The 18,550-nt window shown below is 41.4% G+C and overlaps 2 protein-coding genes across 2 annotated transcripts; both read right to left on the bottom strand.

Annotated features, from left to right (window-relative positions):
- Positions 1 to 1,779: 1,779 nt before the first annotated feature.
- On the bottom strand, positions 1,780 to 6,059 carry OSTC (oligosaccharyltransferase complex non-catalytic subunit). The gene is made up of 4 exons (XM_079990394.1): positions 5,757 to 6,059; positions 4,801 to 4,894; positions 3,852 to 4,049; positions 1,780 to 2,773 (listed from the first exon to the last, which is right to left on the bottom strand). Exons 1-4 carry the CDS (start codon positions 5,893 to 5,895, stop codon positions 2,755 to 2,757), a joined length of 450 nt encoding a protein of 149 aa, XP_079846520.1. The 5' UTR covers positions 5,896 to 6,059; the 3' UTR covers positions 1,780 to 2,754.
- Positions 6,060 to 12,160: 6,101 nt separating this feature from the next.
- On the bottom strand, positions 12,161 to 15,623 carry RPL34 (ribosomal protein L34). Its single transcript, XM_079990351.1, has 5 exons — positions 15,560 to 15,623; positions 14,522 to 14,591; positions 14,336 to 14,435; positions 13,044 to 13,147; positions 12,161 to 12,285 (listed from the first exon to the last, which is right to left on the bottom strand). Exons 2-5 carry the CDS (start codon positions 14,584 to 14,586, stop codon positions 12,201 to 12,203), a joined length of 354 nt encoding a protein of 117 aa, XP_079846477.1. The 5' UTR covers positions 14,587 to 14,591; positions 15,560 to 15,623; the 3' UTR covers positions 12,161 to 12,200.
- Between the last annotated feature and the right edge of the window lie 2,927 nt (positions 15,624 to 18,550).

Here is an 18,550-nt window from a genome sequence, read left to right as displayed (position 1 = left end):
CTCATTAGGTTTCACTTCAGTACACAAAATCCATGCAAGCAGTGCCACCTGCTGGCAAAACAATGTAATACCTACTTAATTGCTTTCTTTGATATACTGTACAGTATCTGTATTTGTGGCATTCAAAATACAGCAACAGTATTACATCCCCTCTGTTAGCAGGTTTTCTGGTGTACCTAAAGGGAGTTCTACAGTCACTAATGCATATTGCTGTTCAGAAGAGGCATTTGATGGGGATCAGGTGTCATATAAGTTATACGTAGGGCTGCCACTGAAGACAGGTCAGAAATTTCAGCTGGTGCAGAATTCAGCAGCCAGGTTGCTCACCGGCGCAAGACGGTTTGAGCATATTACACCGATCCTGGCTACACTGGCTACCAATCAGTTTACAGGCCCAATTCAAAGTGCTGGCTTTGACCTATAAAGCCTCAAACGGCTCAGGACCACAATACCTCAAGGACCACCTCTTCCCATATGAACCTACCCGGACCCCGAGATCATCTTCTGAGGCCCTTCTTCGTGTGCCTCCTTCTCAAGAGGTCAGGAGGGTGACAACATGGGAACAGGTCTTCTCTGCGGTGGTCCCGTGTTTGTGGAATGCTCTTCCCAGGGAAGTTCGCCTGGCACCTTCACTATACATCTTTAGGCGCCAGGCAAAAATGTTCCTTTCTAACCAGGCCTTTGTCTGACCTGATCTACATCCTATACCCTTTTAAAAATGCTGGCTCTTTTTAGGGTTTTTTTTAATTGGGTTGTTTTTTGTATTTTGATTTTATGTATGTGATCCTTTATGTGAACCGCCCTGAGACCTTTGGGTATAGGGCAGTATAGAAATAAAATAAAATATGCACTGTTAAGTCTATGGTCTGTCACTTTCATTAAAAAAAAATGAGGGACAAGAGAACAGACAGCAAAGCTTGATGGGACGAAAAAGTCTTACACTACCCAGTAGTATCATAACTCAGAATAAATTAAAGCTATTGGGCCTCCTGAAGTGAAAAATTCCAAGTCTACATGACCAGTCTGTAACAAACATTGATGGCACAACCCAAAACACTTAGTGTGATTCCACCCGCCCTGACACTGGAGAAGATTAAAAATGCAGTCGTATAAAAAAATATGCTCCATTAAATTCAGCAGGGCTTGCTTCTAGAGATGTAAATGACTGCACTATAAGAGTATTTCCAAGTAATGGGCCTCAAGATTATGCACAGGTAGATAATATAGACAATTTAATGTAGCATCACAAAAGGCTCACCTGGCACCTTTATTACATACCTTGAGGCGCCAGGCAAAAATGTTTCTCTTTAACCAGGTGCTTTGCAGATTACTGTTCTATGGCTTTTTAACTGTGTTTGTAGGAGGGCACTTATTGGTTTGCTATTGTTTTAGTATGTATTTTGTGTTTTCATTTTGTATTTTTATGATGTGAACTGAATTTTATTTTTAATGTGCATGTTGTAAACCATCCCATGATGAGGGGCAGTACAGAAATTTGAGTAAATAGAACAAACTGGACCTAGGCTATAAATGAAAAGATGACCCAGAATCATTCCTTGGAAATTCCCAGGAAATTGGCCCAGGAACATCAGGGAAGAAGTCTATGGTTTAGCAGAAAACTCATTATGTGGCCAGGAACAAGTCATTCTCCCCATCTGTAAAACAGAAATAATACTGGCCGCCAGGCAGAGATGTTATGAAGCAGTAATCAACTTAGTCTGAATGCCAAAAATGCTCCAATATATGAACTCTGTATTAAACACAAAGTAATTTAGTAGAAAAAAGATGTTTAATATGTCTTTCTTATCTTTTATGAAGAGGAAGAACTACATTCACGCAATAATGGATTTTTCCTTCACACATATATTCTCCTGCTGCGTTAGAATGAATATGAAAGTAAACATTGCCCGAGACACTGCTCAGATAGAACACACACCCCAACTGAGAAGATACTCCTATGTGCAAAGCAGGTGAACTCTGCTGCAGGAGCCTGGTGTGGAAAGTGGAAGCCTGTACCCAATATCCAAAGTTACACAAGAGCAGGCCCTGCCCCTCATGCACACTATGCAAAATGTTTTCCAACACCAACCACCTGTTAGGCAAGGGTGGGGTTAAGGAAGCAGAAGCTCAACTGGAGCCTCCACAACCCTACAGCTCTTTGACATCTCACAGCTTCTCAATATGTGATAAGCTCTGTCAGCTTGGACTGCCTAACCCAGAGACAGGCACAACTTTTTCTTTCTGCCATCGCAGGCTGCTGTATCAGGGACAGGTGGTATATGGCAGTCATGCATCACTGACAAACACTTCTGTCAATTTGCAATCGTGAAAATGATCAATTTATATTCCTCTAACCCCCACCCCCATTCTCTCAAAAGGAGCAAGAACAAGCCATGGTGGTACATGAATAAAAGTATTACTTTTGGCTTGAAGCCTTAGGGGTGCAGATGGGAACAGCATTGAAGGACAAAGGTTTTATGTTTATGGTTCAATACACTTAGGCCTAGTTAACACTTCGAAGTATTTTTTAACAGTCATAAAAATAGACACAAATCTGTTAATAAACTAACCGCCTGTAACAAGTGTTGCTCTTTATACAAGAAGAAAAGGAGAAAGCAGCCCTTTCCTTAGTTCGTTCTCTTTTTCTTGTCTCTCTGGACAGGAGGGGTGGGGCTGTGGAATTTTTGCTATTCATTCCTCTTCACGAAGAGAAGAAAATCCGATTTCTGCTTTGCGACACTCCACAATAAGGCACTAACCCATTAAGTAGCCCCTAGAGGACAAAGGGAAGATTTGAACAGGAAGGGAGGGAGGAATATATTACTGATTGTTTGCTCTTCACCCAGGTGGGTTACAACAATTTAAAATACAACATTAAAAACAGTTGCGATTACTCACAATTCCAAAAGCTACAATCACCAAAAATAGGGTGGGTTCTTAAAGTATACATTTCAGATGTCAAAGGCATTCACTGAAAACTGTATAATGAAGTGGACAGGGCGTTTCACAACTTAGGGGCTGCCACAGAGAATGCCCTCTCCTGGGCCATCACCACCTGGAGTTTCTGAGAGGGGTGGAGCTACCAAATGGGGCCTCCTCTGCTGATCTTAACACCCAGGACAGGGAAGGAGGAAGTCTTTCAGATATTTGGGGTGGGAGTGCTTTAGGTCTTAAAACACTAATGTGAGCATCTTTTATAAAATAGAAGGATCACTACATAAGTATAGGAAGCCACCCTACACACCAGATACTTCTGTGTAGGAAACCATCTGTGGGTCATATTTAATTATTGTACTCTCATGTGCTTGCTTCAGGTTTACATTGCTGGAAGTCATGGTTAGTGACATGATCTACATATACAATAAATTGTTGTATATTCCTAGATAAATGTTCCTTCAATCATTCTTGGTTTCCTTCTGGACTTTAAAGCTAGCCACAAAGACTCTGCCTCAATTTCCCTCAAACTGCGGATAAAACTGATCTCCCTTGCAGGATTACTGTAAACAATATTAGGTGTTTGTGAAATGCTTTTTACAACAGTAGTTATATAGCTTTCCTTATAAATAGTATTGATTCCCTCATCTCAGACACTGTAGTCAGTTTTTTTTAAAAAATTCTGATTTCATGGCCTGGCATCTTTCAATATTATGATTACTCCTCTAGAGTGGACATTTGCTTGTCTATTGAAAAAAACCTGTGGTATAATTCACACTGCTCCAAACAATGTTTTAAAAACATGAGAAAAGTCCTTGCAATACCTTTATTTTCCCCTTAGTACTTATTTCATCTTTAGATTGTGATAAAGATTAAAAGTGGAGGTCGGAAAATCATAGGAGAAACAATTTACTTACGGTAATTTCATCCTCATGAATACTCTGGCCATAAAGAAACTCAACAGGACACTGACAAATCCAATAAAAAGCAGCAGAAATCTGTTCAGCTTTGGGATATTTGGTGCATTAGAACGGTCCAATATTATAAAGCCAAGGCCTCCCATTGTGAAGAGGAAGCTGGAAGCGAGCCCTTCCATAATGTACTGTCCATTTACTCTGCATACAAGACAAGGAAATATTTTAGTTTGAACAGCAGTGCTACGGATTATCTGGCTAACCTGTCACATTGTGTAAAATTCACAAACATAGGTGCATGCATATATTCTACTCATCATAAAATAAATGATGAGTGTCACATTACAGGAAAACTGCTTCCTCTTTGAAACCATTAGAGACTTGATGCTATTAAACAAAGATGAGAAGTTCCCAAAAGCAGTGCAGATAGCTACCATACCCCGAGCACTATAATTTACTGAGAAGCAATCCCATCAAACATCTGGCTATTCCTTCAGCTATAACTATCAACACACAGAGAGCCCGATTTCTTTCCAGAATATGTCAGGCACTTATTACTGGTTTTCCCTTTGCCATGATACTTCTTGTTGCTTTAGATCCCTAGTCCCCAAATAGGATGGCCCTACAACTCCTTGTAACTACACATGGTGTGTATTCTCTGACAATTAGTTTCCATCCTTGACAGTAGTTTAAACCATATGAATGACTATTAACTCAGTTCAGCTAAGACTCTCTGTTCCAGAGAGCAGGAGGACTGTCTACTAAGTTAAACAACTTCATTTAAAATGATGCTAGTATTTCTATTCATTTTTGTAGCTTGGTAAAGCTACAATGAGCTTTGATCACAATGTTCTAACAGGCAGCTCACCATGTAAACAGCAGTTCACTGTCAAAATACTCCATAGTAATCTTTAGAGAAATACAGTTTGCTAGTATCAAGTATATTTTCTACCTGTAAGCCAAGAAGGCCACAGGCCTCTGATGTCCATGTTCATCTGTCATTGAGCCAACACTGGGAGGTTCTACAATCACATCATAAATGATTCCTACAGAAAGAGAGAAAAAAATGTAAATTTAGTTTGAAAGAACACACACACACATGTACACCACCTTCCCTAAGCCTAAAGGTAGAAAGTCAGAAGTTCATGATTTAAGGTCTTTTTTTCATGTGAAAAAATTGGTGGGCTGCATTTAGTTTTAAACATACAAACGTGTGCAGTAGAGTACACAGCTACTATTGCCATATCACAAGTTTCAGGGAGAATGAGGAGGGCTGTGGTTGTGTAGCTAACAACAATCCTCCAATGCAATCCACCGTTATTACCCATGCACTTACATGCGTGTGCAATGCTACAAATGGTTTACAAGTAATCCTGTAATACAGGTCAATTGTTAATGCTTCAGGTTGCAGTACAGTATATTTTCTCTCCAGCTCTGCTGAAAGACCAGCTCAATCAGGAGTCTCCCTCAGCTGCAATATAGCAGGACCCACTCCATATTGCTGGGCTACACAGCAAAGGGAGAGGCGGCACTGCAGAGCCTCTAGAGACCTGCAGCTTTTGACTCCTCCTCTCCTTTCAGTTACAATCATACCTCAGGTTGCGATCGCTGTGGGTTTCTCGTTTTCGGGTTTCGGATGCGCCGAACCTGGAAGTACTGGAACGGGTTACTTCCAGGTTTCGGCACTCACGCATGCGCACCAAATCATGTTTTGCGTGCGTGTGCATTAGCGTGTATTTTTGTGCGCGTGTGCATTAGCGTGTATTTTTGTGCGCGTGTGCATGCGCGTGTATTTTTGTGCGCGTGTGCATTAGCGTGTATTTTTGTGCGCGTGTGCATGCGCGTGTATTTTTGTGCGCGCCTGAAGGCCCACCGCGCAGAGCCTCCCGTCGTTCCCAAGGGAATTACCTCCCGTGATGAGGAAGTACGAGACCACCACCAGCGCGTAGACCGTCATGGCCGAGGGCATGTGCACCCAGCTCGGCTTCTTCAGCTTGATGTTGGGGCACTCCAGCACCGCGAACGGAACCCGGTAGAGCGTCTCCATGTCGACTCTCAGCGGCGGAGGCGGCTCACCCGTCCCGTCTCCTCAGGCCACGAACTCCCCTCGTCTCCCAACGGCAGCTTACTCCCGCGCATGCGCCGTTACGGAATCGATCGGCTCGTCGGGGCCACCGTCCGTACGAGAACGAAAGCTGAGGCGGTAACTAGCCGGGTCCTGCAAGGGAAACACGACAAACACGTCTCAGGAGAAAGGGGAAGTAAAATATCAACGTGTGGCTTAAACGAAACGCAAAACGAATAAATGTGGAGAAACCTGAATTTGAACGCGGCGCGTTATTAATATTGTTTTTACCCTCCCGCGGCGTGCGGTAAGGAGCGACTGGGAGAGGATACTGATCTGCCAAGTCCTGGCGACGCTCAACGTGGCTTTCTAAACGGGTAGACGTGGCCCTGCCAGGACGCGCGCAAGCCACGCCCCCTCAAATAAGCCGCGCCCACATTCCAAGTAGAAGGTGCCATCTGCTACGTCACACCCTCTATCTTACTATTGTGTGCAGGATTTATTAGAAGGAAGCTCCGCTTAATCTTAAAGAGGGCACAATACTTTTTCTTTTCCTGTGACCGACTAAGGAGCTATCTGCAGTGGCAGTATCATATTGCATTAAACAATCAGAAGTTCCCCCAAACAATCCTGGGAACTGTAGTTTTTTAAGGGTGTTAAAAAACTATGGTTTTCCCATTAGTGATGTACGGAAGTGAGAGCTGGACCATAAAGAAGGCTGATCGCTGAAGAATGGATGCTTTTGAATTATGGTGCTGGAGGAGACTCTTGAGAGTCCCAGGAATGCAAGAAGATCAAGCGTATCCATTCTGAAGGAAATCAGCCCTGAGCGTTCACTGGAAGGACAGATCCTGAAGCTGAGGCTCCAATACTTGGGCCACTTCATGAGAAGAGAAGACTCCCTGGAAAAGACCCTGATGTTGGGAAAGATGGAGGGCACAAGGAGACAGAGGACGAGATGGTTGGACAGTGGAAGACAGGAGTGCCTGGCCTGCTCTGGTCCATGGGGTCACGTTTAGTCGGACACGGTTAAACAACTAAACAACAACAAAAAGACCTCTATTCTCCTCAAAGAGCTACAATTTGCAGAGTGGTTTAATGATCTGTCTGTCTTGACAGGAAGCTCTGAAATTGTACTTCTCTGAGCGGGGTCTCCTACCAATTCTCAGCACCCTTAACAAACTACAATCCCCTGAATTCTTTGGAAAAAACCATGACTACTTAATATGACTTTTAAAATGTGGCTCTTTTTATGGGTTATTGCTTTTATTTTTATTTTATATAATGTGATTTTATGTGAACCGCCCTGATACCTCTGGATATAGGGTGGTATATAAATTCTAATAATAATAATATGCATGATACTGCTTTAAATGTACAGTGCTGATGGGGCCTAATATGGTGTTATCTCTTGAAAAGGCTTTGCTGATCTAGGCCCCTTCTACACATTTTTTAAAAATCTACAACTCCCATAGGTCCCAGTCAGTGTAGCTAATGGGCAGCGACACTGGGAGTTGTATTCCCAAATAATTGCCAGACATTTGGTTGGCAAAGGTTGTCCTGGGAACAGTGGTTTCCATATTTTTTTCTCTGTCAAACCACTTGAAAAGGCTGAGGATCTTGGTGGAAAACTTAATGATTTTTCTGCCTTTTGCAGGAGTTGGAATGTGCTGCACTAAATGCTGTATGGTTTTTAGCTGTATTTTTACAGACACATTATGGACCACCTAAATGAAGCTCATGGTTCAAGAATCCGCTGCCCTGGAAAAACTTCCAGTTTCATCCACTTGCTGCTCAGTTATCCTTCACTATTTATTCACCTTAGAGCAGAACAAGGCAATAGAATTCTGAGCTAAGGATTTCAAAGGTCAAGATCAGAACTAAGAATTGAGCAGTGAAGCATATTGACAGTTAGTGAAACTCCCTTCATACTGGTTTTTAAAGACAGTCCCAAATACAGCACATTAAAGTCATTAATGTTACTAGAGCATGAATAACTTTGGGCAAACTCTCTAAGGGTGTAGTTGGTACACCAGTAGAATGGTCAGGTAGTGGAGGAACAGGAAAATGTCCTTGTGTAATTTTGCCTAGAATAATCTGTGGGTGTTGAACAAGACTTCTTGGGTTTGATAACCTTTATAGTTTGTGCTTAACGTTTCACCTGCAGCTTGGATTTAAAACACATTAATGATATTTATATGGGGGGCATTATAATTCTGTGACTTTCTGTGCATGAGTACCTGCTTTGACTTCTTGTTTCTATCAAAAGTTGATTCTTTTAAAAATACTAATCTTCATAGACATAACCAGATGACAAGATTAGTGATAGTAATTGCAGTTGATAAGAGTAGCCACAGCATGGCAGAGTTGCTCTCTAAGAACAAGCCCGCTCTCTAACTTGAATCTTCTTTGTTGCTCAGCTTGTCAAAGCATCTATGTCTTTGCCAAAATGTACATAATCAATATACATGTGGAGCTTCATAATTAAAGATGCAGTTTTCAAGATTGAAATTAAGGTTAATGAGTTACACTTGATTTTTTTTTTTTAAAGCAGACTCGGCAGAGGGGAATAGCCTGAAGATTAAGTACAACACCAAACCATTAGTGGCTAACTGGTGGTCCTCCAGCTGTTAACTACACTCCCAACCCCAGCCACCATAACTGTGATAATGGTAACTATTGTCCAACACGAGAGCTACAGCATGCCCCCTGCCCCCAAGAGTGATTAAATAGTATTTTGGAAGTACAGTACAAACTTCAAGAAATTGTCAGGTATATACACATTTTATACTCAAATCATTATTTCCATCAAGATTTTCAATAAGCTAAGGAGTTAGTATACTAATATAAAGTTTTAAACTACTGAAAAAAGAGGATTTGGTGCATTCTGCTATTTAGATTTAGCTAGGTGGCTGTCTCAACCCATCAAATGTTGAATTGTTCTGTTTATATACAGAAAAGAGTGGTGGATGACACCAGCTGTTTAAAAGGCTGCCTCTTTTCACCACATTCAACAGTTATGCTTTCCTGGGTCAATTTAGAGCCATTTCCTCTTTTAAAAACCAGTGTTTTCCCTTTCTCATTAGAATTAACAGAAAAGGATCTGCTTAAACTACTTTAACATTGTAGCAGGAACCCCCCACCCCAATCATTTAGTTTGTACAAACTTCACACACACTCACACACTACATACGCTATGCTTCTGTTATAAATTCATAGAAAATCAACCATACATTGGATTTGCACTGTTCCACTTTTATTTTACTCCATGAAGGAAGGACTACAAAATGGGGAAGGTTTGATACAGGGCAGCCATAATCCCTTCAGCATCCCAGCACATACACAGGAGCCCTGCCCAGTTGCTATGCCAACCCTGATGGTCCCAGACAGAAGACAATCAAGATCACAAAGAACTTGCATATGGGAGTGGATTCAGCATGGACTGAAACAAAGGACACTGATCAGATCTTCCCTCAGGGGGCAGGAAACTGCAAACTCCCCTTTGTCTCCTGGAAGTTCCTGGAAGTGACTCATGGGGAGGGGAAAAGGAGGAACCAGCCAGGTGACAAGACACTCAGGTTACCACCAACTCCTCCCTCAACCCCTCCTTTCTGTAATGTATGCATGATGTTTCTGGGGGTGGGCTTGACCTAGAGGAGGGGAATTTCAAAAGTTTTTATAAGGTCTTGCACACCATTTTTCTGTGTCTTTTCTCTCACCTGCAAGTGATGGGAGCACCCTGTTGCAACAGTTCAATAAAGGCCAAGCCTACAGGCTGCTGATTTGCTCCAATTTACTCTGGTTGGTGTCTTTACTTTTTGTCCAAGGGAGCCCTCGGATTTTTCCGGTAACAACATGCAACTCACAAACTGAGGTAGTTTACTTTTAGCATGCCCTGCAGCATCAGACGCCTCTTCTCCCGATGTTCTTCATAAATTCAAAACAAAATTGGGGCTTTTTCATTAAACACTAAGCTTCTCCTGTCTCCGAAAATCACGCAACGTTTATTAAAAAAATTCTACTGAAGCCAATTAAACTTTCATCATCTAAATGAATTAAGATTCAGGAGTTAGAACAAGCATTTGCCAGATTTTAACCCTTTCCCTCGCACAAGAAGACACCTCCTGGAAGCAACCTCACCTCCCGTCGTTGGGCAACTTATGTTCATATACACTTTTGCTAGTGCCAAAACATCCATTCCTAGTGTATTTTCCACAGCTAGACTGGTTGCTCCCAGGCACTGACCATGCTGGAAAATACACAGCTGAAGTTGGCACTTCCACATGTGCCGGGCCATTGTTAGATTCAAAGGGAAAATATTAATGGACATTTAAATGAGTCTACATTCACTAAGAAGTATGAGTTTTGCCTTTTTAGAAAGCTGGTAAACAAAGCTGAGATAATTCCACCTGAGGGAGAAAAGTGTTTTAGCACCACATGCCCTTTCCAAAATTTGTTATACTCACTGAGCTTGTTTATAGGAAAACTAAGGCTGCAACCCTAGTCAAATTTAGGAGTTAATTCCTATTGAAATCTATGGTAATTACTTTCAAACAAAAATTAACAAATGTTATATTTAGACTACTAAACTTGATGGTAAATCTTAAACTACAGTATGTGCAAATGTTTTTCATTCATTCATTTATCCTGTGTCATTTTAAGACTTTGAGCAGGTCTTTAAAAAACGTAATCTGGTACCTCACTGCATTATAGATGTCACCATAATGGTGCTTATGTAGATGAGAGCAGTCATGTATTTTTTGAGTTAGGTCTGCCTTGATATTGCAGCAGTCTTTGTCTTTTAATCAGGGGGGCATATTACCGTTTTCTTAATGCCTGCATTGTTTTTACCACTAGCAAGGCTTTTTATCAGATTGCAGTGATTATTCTAAATCATCTTTCTTGTTCACTCAAATGCAATTTAATGAATTAGCTACTTCTTGGTTTTTGACCTCATCTGGTTGTTAAGAACTAGAGATACTACACACTCAAAATTTAAGATTAGGAGCAAGATCTCCTTTCCAAAACATCGTTTAATTATGGTGCTGTCCAACAGTTTTTAATACAGGCTAATTCTAACCGAATATTTGCAGCAAAGGTTAAGCAGACACCTGTCTTACTTTTTTCATTTTTCCTGACAAGAAAATCAGAGATACAAAAGTCAACTCACAAAGGTTTTAAGGTTATTACTGAATAGTTCCTTTCTAAGACAGAAAGGGAATTAAGAACAGCTTATATAACCATTAGTTTGTATATTTCACAAGTATCACAGAAAGTCTCTGGTTGCTTTCAGAAGTGCTCCAAGAGCCTACAAGGTAAGCACTAAACAACTTTCCTTGCAAAATCCCACATAAATTATGGGATGTATCCAGTGCTGTGTGTGCATAGATCTGCTGGTGCAACAGGAATCTCCTCCCTCACCCCCTGCCCCGAACAACTGCTTTGGATGGTTCTTTAACTTCCCAGAGATGATTCTGAGATTGCATGGGGAAATGGACAGACCAAGAGGAAACTCCATTGCCTGCCCAGTAGTTCACTGACCAGCAGAACTGATATTGGATATTGTCCTATATTTAGTTCTTTTAAAATCACTTATGGCAGAAGGGTACATTTTAAACAAAACCAAAAAAATACCATTAATTATTATGCAAGTTCTGCCGTGATACAAGCTAAGTACATCCTCTTTCCCACAGTGGAAGTAAGCTAAAAACAACAAAACTCATACTAAAGATCAGTAGTTTTCATCGCTTTTGGCCCATGAGGCACATTTAGAAATCTAAGGAATTGTAATAAGCAGCACAAACACAGGAAATGCTGCCAAGCAACTACCCCTGACAAATAATCCTTAACTAAAAGTTAAAAATCGGGAGTGATGGGGTCCTGATGGATGGCAAAGGAAATGTCTAAGGTTGCCATGTCGAAGACTCCAGGCTTATGGTGTCACAAAAGCATTCCCTCATGAAGGTTTCTAGCATACCCTAGGGAACCTAGCAAGATTGACTTAACCTGAAGGTGTGTGATGATTTCCTTGCTCATGCTAATTTCTCCCAGTGGATCCTCACACTCCTTGTTCCATGCAACTTGTTTAGGATATGTATTTAATGTTTTTTTTTTTAAAAAAAAACCCAACAACAACAACAACGAAGAGAGTAATCAGCACAAAGCGCCCACCCCTTACAACTCCAGAGTTCACCTCAATACTGAACACATTTGATAAGTTCTCCAGGAAAAAAAATCACTACACGTGGAAGTTAAATCTTCATTTATTAGGGAGACAACACAAATTATCACTTTGATTTCTGACTCTGTGCTTGGGCCTTTAGCACCTTGACAACAATCTTCTGTTCCTCAATAAGGAATGCTCGTTTGATTCTAGAGAAAAAGGAAAGCACTTGTTACTATTTCAGCATTGCCCATTTGTTATCACACAGGCTATATTCAGAGAAGCCTCTAAACCATGATCTGAGAAATCAGAAACAAGCCCTGTGCTCGCTAGGTCCCTTGTCCCCTTACGGTGCAGAAACTGGGGACACTGGTAATGGAGGAACAGATTGCACTGTTTCTCTTTTGTCTCCTCGTACTCAACTGGAGGGAATTCCTGGTGACCCATGATGACCAGGTGAACGGTTAAATACAAAACAGATTGTGCTGCTGATTGCTTACAAGCTGATATGGCTGGAAGTCAAAATAAGCTATTTCATTCTGAGACAACAAGCAATAATCACTTAGTAAAATAAAATCCACAACACAATTTGTAAAATATACTTGTCTTCTTTTATTGGTATCTCAAGCAGGGAAGAGTTAGGTTGGGTTTAAAAATCATCCATTTGTACAGCACAAATTTCAGTCCAGATTTCTACAGTAGCAAAGTTATTTATTTTTTAAAGACATTCCTACACTGCCTTTCACATCAAGTCACAAGGCGGTAGACAGCAACTGTAACATGCAAGCATCAACAACAGATATTATTTTAATCAGTGCTTAAAGGCCATTAAAGTTGCCTAAGCTCAGGGTAGAGGTGGCTGCATAAAGAAGGGGCCACCACTAAGGAGGAGTTACAAGAAAGAAACTAGATATTTGAAACTAAAAATTATAACCCATGAACTTTAAAAAAAATGCTTATAAATTACCTGTCACGAACGCATTTAGCACACATGGACCCACCATAGGCTCTGCTAACATGCTTCTTTGTTTTTGACAGCCTCATAAGAACTTTAGGGCGAACAGCACGAACCTATAAGAAGTGAAAAATACATTTGTATAACCCACAGTCTGCATGATTTGCATTATTAGACTTGTTAAAAGACAATCAAATGAAGAGACAATCGGCATATAATAGTATGAAGCACTCTTGTCCTGCTTGCAGGCTGTTCATGAGCATCTGGTTGGAGACTGAGACCAGGATGGACTAGATAGGCCTTATGTCTGTTGCAGCTGGGCTTTTATGTTCTTAAATAACTTTAAGACATTATAAGCAGCTACGAACATGCACTTTGTTTTTTGAATGGCAGACATATATATTTTTCTAAAAACCAGGGAAATCTTTTGAAAGACAGTACTTTTACACTAAAATTGCTTTGCTACTTTAGTGCTTCCCTTAAGCAACCTTCCACGACATTGAGGAAATCAATTTTAAAGTCTTAGTTAAAACGATATTGAATATAGATATTTTCTTCAGATATTCACTTCACTAAATGCACACAGTTAATAATTAATTTATCTTTCATTTCTTCACTACCTGTTCACTTGCCCTCTTAAACCACATCAGAATTCAATTCTGTACTGTTACAAGACTGTATGCACACCATTATGTTAAAAATAGCAGCAGTTTATTAGCATGTTATTTTCAGCAGTAAAGCACTTCCAATTCTGTAAGAATGGTTCACTGCTATTACCATGAAATAAACTCTTCCTGTTTTGTCACAATGTAAAGGGGGGGGGGAGCAATTGCTACTTAGTTGTGGAAAATAGAGGGCACATGAAAGAGGCAACTCTACATAGCTAATTTTAGCTAAGATGGAAGAGGTATTTTCTGTTTCAGATCTACCTGGACACCACTGATTTTTCTATAATGCTTGAAATTAATGACAAATGAATAATGATCAAGTGCAAAACAAACAATAGAAGGGGCACACTTATAGTTTCAGCTCTAAGATGCTATAGCAAATGACCCACATTGTTATAGTCCAACAGTGCATTAGGCACTGGCTTGAGCATCATGCCAACAATGAAATTACAAATGTATTAACAAGCAACTGCCTGTGCAACACTTTAGATTTCTACAAGCAAGATGGGGGGGGGGGAGAGAGATTTACCTAAGATGCACATATACCAGATTTTCCAATATAAATTGGGCAATGAGCTAGAGTTCCTGTCTTTATCTAGGATGCCAGTCAACACAAGTAAAAGAGAATACACTTACACCACGAAGTCTTCCTGGGCACACGCCGCATGCAGACTTCGGTGCCTTGCCCACTTTCTTGGTGTACAAATAAACAATCCTGTTGCCTGGTGTCCGGGATCTGCATCAACCAAAAAAATAGTCATTTAAGTGTTAGAAAACTTATTTAACAAGAATACAATAATTTAATAATAGGATTTTACTTACAGCCTGGTCTTGTTAGAGGCTGTGTTGTAGGACAACCTACGTCGGTATGTCAGACGCTGGACCATGGTGTCTAAACAAGAAAATAGTGAGAAGGCAGCATTCTAAGCAGAGTATGAGACAGAGAGAATACACACACACAAACCCCAATTGCCAGTGTTACATGACTATTCTGTCATTCAAATGAGATAGAGATAACATAGTTTCTCACCAATTTATCCTTACCACCACCCTGTGGGGTATGCTTGGTAGGCTAAATGAAATAATAACTGGCACATGAAAGTTCTTCCCAATTCAAGTCTCATACTTTTATTTCGTAAAATTAATATATTGCTTGATTGCAAAACAGCAACAACACCCCAAAGCAGTTAGCCATTTTACCACACTGTTACAGCAACACAGTTTGCAATCAAGGTGGTGTATGATCACATTTGCCATTCCTCCAAGGAACGAAATGTATTGCTTAGGGTTTATTTGACTACCCTCAAAACAACCCTGGAAGGCCAGTGAGGTTTAGAGAGACCACAAGACTGGTGAACTTCATGGCAGAAATAAGTGCTGTACTTGAACTCTTACCCAAGCCAACGCTTCAGAAACCACAGGCACATCATTCTTGCAGTTCGGCTTGGTTCCCACCCACCCACCCACCCACCGCCAATTACCCCGCATTTTTAAGGGAAAATATCTCAAAATCGATTCCCCGGTGATTCTGCATGGAGAAGGAAGAGACCGAACCCAGATGCTAAATAATATGTCCTCGGGCCTTTATTTCTCGCAGTGAAAACTGGGCATCGAACGCGCCGTTGGATAGGGAGAAAACACATTTTATTTAGCCTTCCGCCCGAGTGCGAGAGAACTGGAGAGCCCGCGATTATTCATAGCTCTGCGCGGCTTCGGCGACTAGAAGGCCTCGCTCAAGCCTGTGTGAGGCGGAGAGGCCTCCACGCAAGACTCCCACCCAGGCGCCGGCCTCTCCTGGCTTGCTCGCTGACATACACCCCTCGTCCTTTACCCCAAGCTCCCAAGTACTCTCTGACGTACCCGCAAGGACCCTCAAGCCCTCCCTGCCACGGATGGAAACGGATTAAGCCAACCTCCGCGAAAGAGACAGACTGAATCGCTCTTACCTGGAGGGGGAGCCGGCACCGGAAGAGGAAGCGGACGCTAGCGCGCGGGTCAAAGTTCAAGCGCTGGCGCCCTGACCCGGAAGTGCGTCGTCGCATTACTTTGTTCTTGTTGCTAGGACGCCATAGAGTGGACCGAACTGGGCGCCGCCATCTTGTACGGCAACTGCAGGAGGAGGAACCTGAGTGTTTTCTTCAACTTGGAAGGGAGGAGTTATGCAGCTTTCTTATTTTCACCCTTTGCCATGGTTCCCAGGGCATCTTGCAAAAAAATAAAATAAAACAGAATGAAAACATACTAAAAAACCTGCAGTTTTAATACAGCGGCATAAAACAATTAAAACTAGTTCAAGTTTTAAAACCTGGTAAAATGAAATGGCTCAGCACTGAAATGATATTGGTGTAGTAACTTTTTTTATAGTCCTCCTCTGTTCTGAGCATTGTTTATAAAAACGCCTCTTCTCTGATCTTCCACTTCATCAACATAGGGGCCTTTTTTGCAGGATGATTGGTGATATGTAGTGGATTTTTTTCTGAAGATGTTCCGCTTTTATACATGGCTTCATAAAAAATTTTAGTAACATAATGAAAGCACAATATACATTTAGGTTAAATTGGGGAAATGGAACGGAGACAATAATGTTAAAATCTAAAACTTGAAATTACCATTTTTCAGGAATTTTAATAAGAGTTTTCAGCACTTTTATTTTATCCCTTCACGCTGCAATCCCAAACACGCTTATTAGGGAGTAAGCCTCAGTGATCAGTGGAACTTTGAGTAAACATGCGTAGGATTTTACTGTTAAAATATCTAGATAATATATGGGAAGTGTATGCTATTGAGGTACAATATTTTAAAATATTTACAACCATTCCAGTAAAAATAATTTTTACGTAAAGCTGTGCATTTTATTTTAGTATGACATTTAAACCACACAAAGTGCATTTTGTTGCTTTCCCAAGTCCCCATTCAAATATTTTAGTTCAAGTACTTTTGGCTATTGGAGAAACTTTTCAGATATTTACACAGCACATAAAATGAACAAGACACACTTTAAATTTTGTACAGTGGTACCTCAGGTTACATACGCTTCAGGTTACATACGCTTCAGGTTACATACATTTCAGGTTACAGACTCCGCTAACCCAGAAATAGTGCTTCAGGTTAAGAACTTTGCTTCATTCAAATATTTTAGTTCAAGTACTTTTGGCTATTGGAGAAACTTTTCAGATATTTACACAGCACATAAAATGAACAAGACACACTTTAAATTTTGTACAGTGGTACCTCAGGTTACATACGCTTCAGGTTACATACATTTCAGGTTACAGACTCCGCTAACCCAGAAATAGTGCTTCAGGTTAAGAACTTTGCTTCAGGATGGGAACAGAAATTGTGCTCCGGCAGCGCAGCAGCAGCAGGAGGCCCCATTAGCTGAAGTGGTGCTTCAGGTTGAGAACAGTTTCAGGTTAAGTACAGACCTCCAGAACGAATTAAGTACTTAACCTGAGGTACCACTGTAAGTTTTTTAGTTTTTTAAAGAGCATGTTAAAGCAGATCTTCAATTTAGGGCAGTTTTTTGTTTTTAAAGCACGTTATGGGACGCGGGTGGCGTTGTGGGTAAAAGCTTCAGCGCCTAGGGCTTGCCGATCGGAAGGTCGGCGGTTCGAATCCCCGCGGCGGGGTGCGCTCCCGCTGCTCGGTCCCAGCGCCTGCCAACCTAGCAGTTCGAAAGCACCCCCGGGGTGCAAGTAGATAAATAGGGACCGCTTACCAGCGGGAAGGTAAACGGCGTTTCCGTGTGCTGCGCTGGCTCGCCAGATGCAGCTTTGTCACGCTGGCCACGTGACCCGGAAGTGTCTCCGGACAGCGCTGGCCCCCGGCCTCTTGAGTGAGATGGGCGCACCAACCCCAGAGTCTGTCAAGACTGGCCCATACGGGCAGGGGTACCTTTACCTTTACCTTTACCTTTACCTTTACCTTTACTGATGATGCCTGAAAGCACAACCCAGACATATTTAAAACAATGTGATATACCTGTGCAAGTGATTTTTCACTGACTAATGTACAGGGTGGCAAATGGTAGCCCATGGACAAAATCCAACTAAAGTGGGCCACTGGCTTGCCCCTAACATAAATAACACCCTTCTACCCTGTCAAACCTGTTATGATTCATCAGGTAAGTCCTAGGCTGAGGAGATAGCAGCTGTTAGAACTTTCCAGCCAGCTGTGCTCATTAACCATAAACTACAAAGCGAAAGGATGGGAAATAGTAGGAAACAGAACTTGCATGGTTGCCGGGCAACACATAAAAGATCTCATATTACTGTTATAATCACGAAGCAAAAATGATAGTCACGTGGTTGCTTAGCAACCACTCCCTTTCCAAGCTTTAGCCCTGCCGACATGAATTTTGGCTTAACGGTTATATTTCTGCCATCATTATACTTGAAATTTACTATGGCCTTGACAGAAACAACAGCCGCTGTGCTACCGCACCTGCCCAGGCATACCTCCTTCCTATCAGCTTGTTTAGTGGCCTTGCTGGCTCAGAATGCTTTGTATTAAAACCAGCTGATATGTCAACTGTGAGCTTATCTGGACAGAGATAGCCTTGTGCTTGGATTACTGCAATGCATTGTATGTGGGGCTGTCTTTGAAAATAGTTTGGAAATTTCATTTTGGTCAAAATACGTCAGCAAAATCGTTAACCAGGATTGGAATGTATGAACAAATTACCCCAGTGTTTTGTCATTTGTCCTGGCCTCCAGTCTATTTCTTTTCCCAATTCAAGTCTTGACATTAGCATATAAAGGCATAAAGCACTTACCCAGACTTTGATATAGTCTTTGGAGACCCTTCTCCAGGTGTCCCTGCCAGATGAGTTGTGGTGGGTGGCTACTCCAA

This window comes from Podarcis cretensis (assembly GCF_951804945.1).
Source record: "Podarcis cretensis genome assembly, chromosome: 9".
Lineage (NCBI taxonomy): Eukaryota > Metazoa > Chordata > Lepidosauria > Squamata > Lacertidae > Podarcis > Podarcis cretensis.
This window is presented reverse-complemented; position numbering and strand designations above follow the sequence as displayed.

Excerpts from the sequence above, each read along its gene's own strand:
- OSTC (XM_079990394.1), bottom strand. The coding sequence starts at position 5,895 with ATGGAGACGCTCTACCGGGTTCCGTTCGCGGTGCTGGAGTGCCCCAAC. Across the intron at positions 4,895-5,756 it reads GTACTTCCTCATCACGGGAG|GAATCATTTATGATGTGATT; the intron begins GTAATTCCCTTG and ends CTCTTTCTGTAG. Across the intron at positions 4,050-4,800 it reads GTGGCCTTCTTGGCTTACAG|AGTAAATGGACAGTACATTA; the intron begins GTAGAAAATATA and ends TCTTGTATGCAG.
- RPL34 (XM_079990351.1), bottom strand. The coding sequence starts at position 14,586 with ATGGTCCAGCGTCTGACATACCGACGTAGGTTGTCCTACAACACAGCC. Across the intron at positions 13,148-14,335 it reads GCCCAGGAAGACTTCGTGGT|GTTCGTGCTGTTCGCCCTAA; the intron begins GTAAGTGTATTC and ends CACTTCTTATAG. Across the intron at positions 12,286-13,043 it reads GCTAAATGCGTTCGTGACAG|AATCAAACGAGCATTCCTTA; the intron begins GTAATTTATAAG and ends CTTTTTCTCTAG.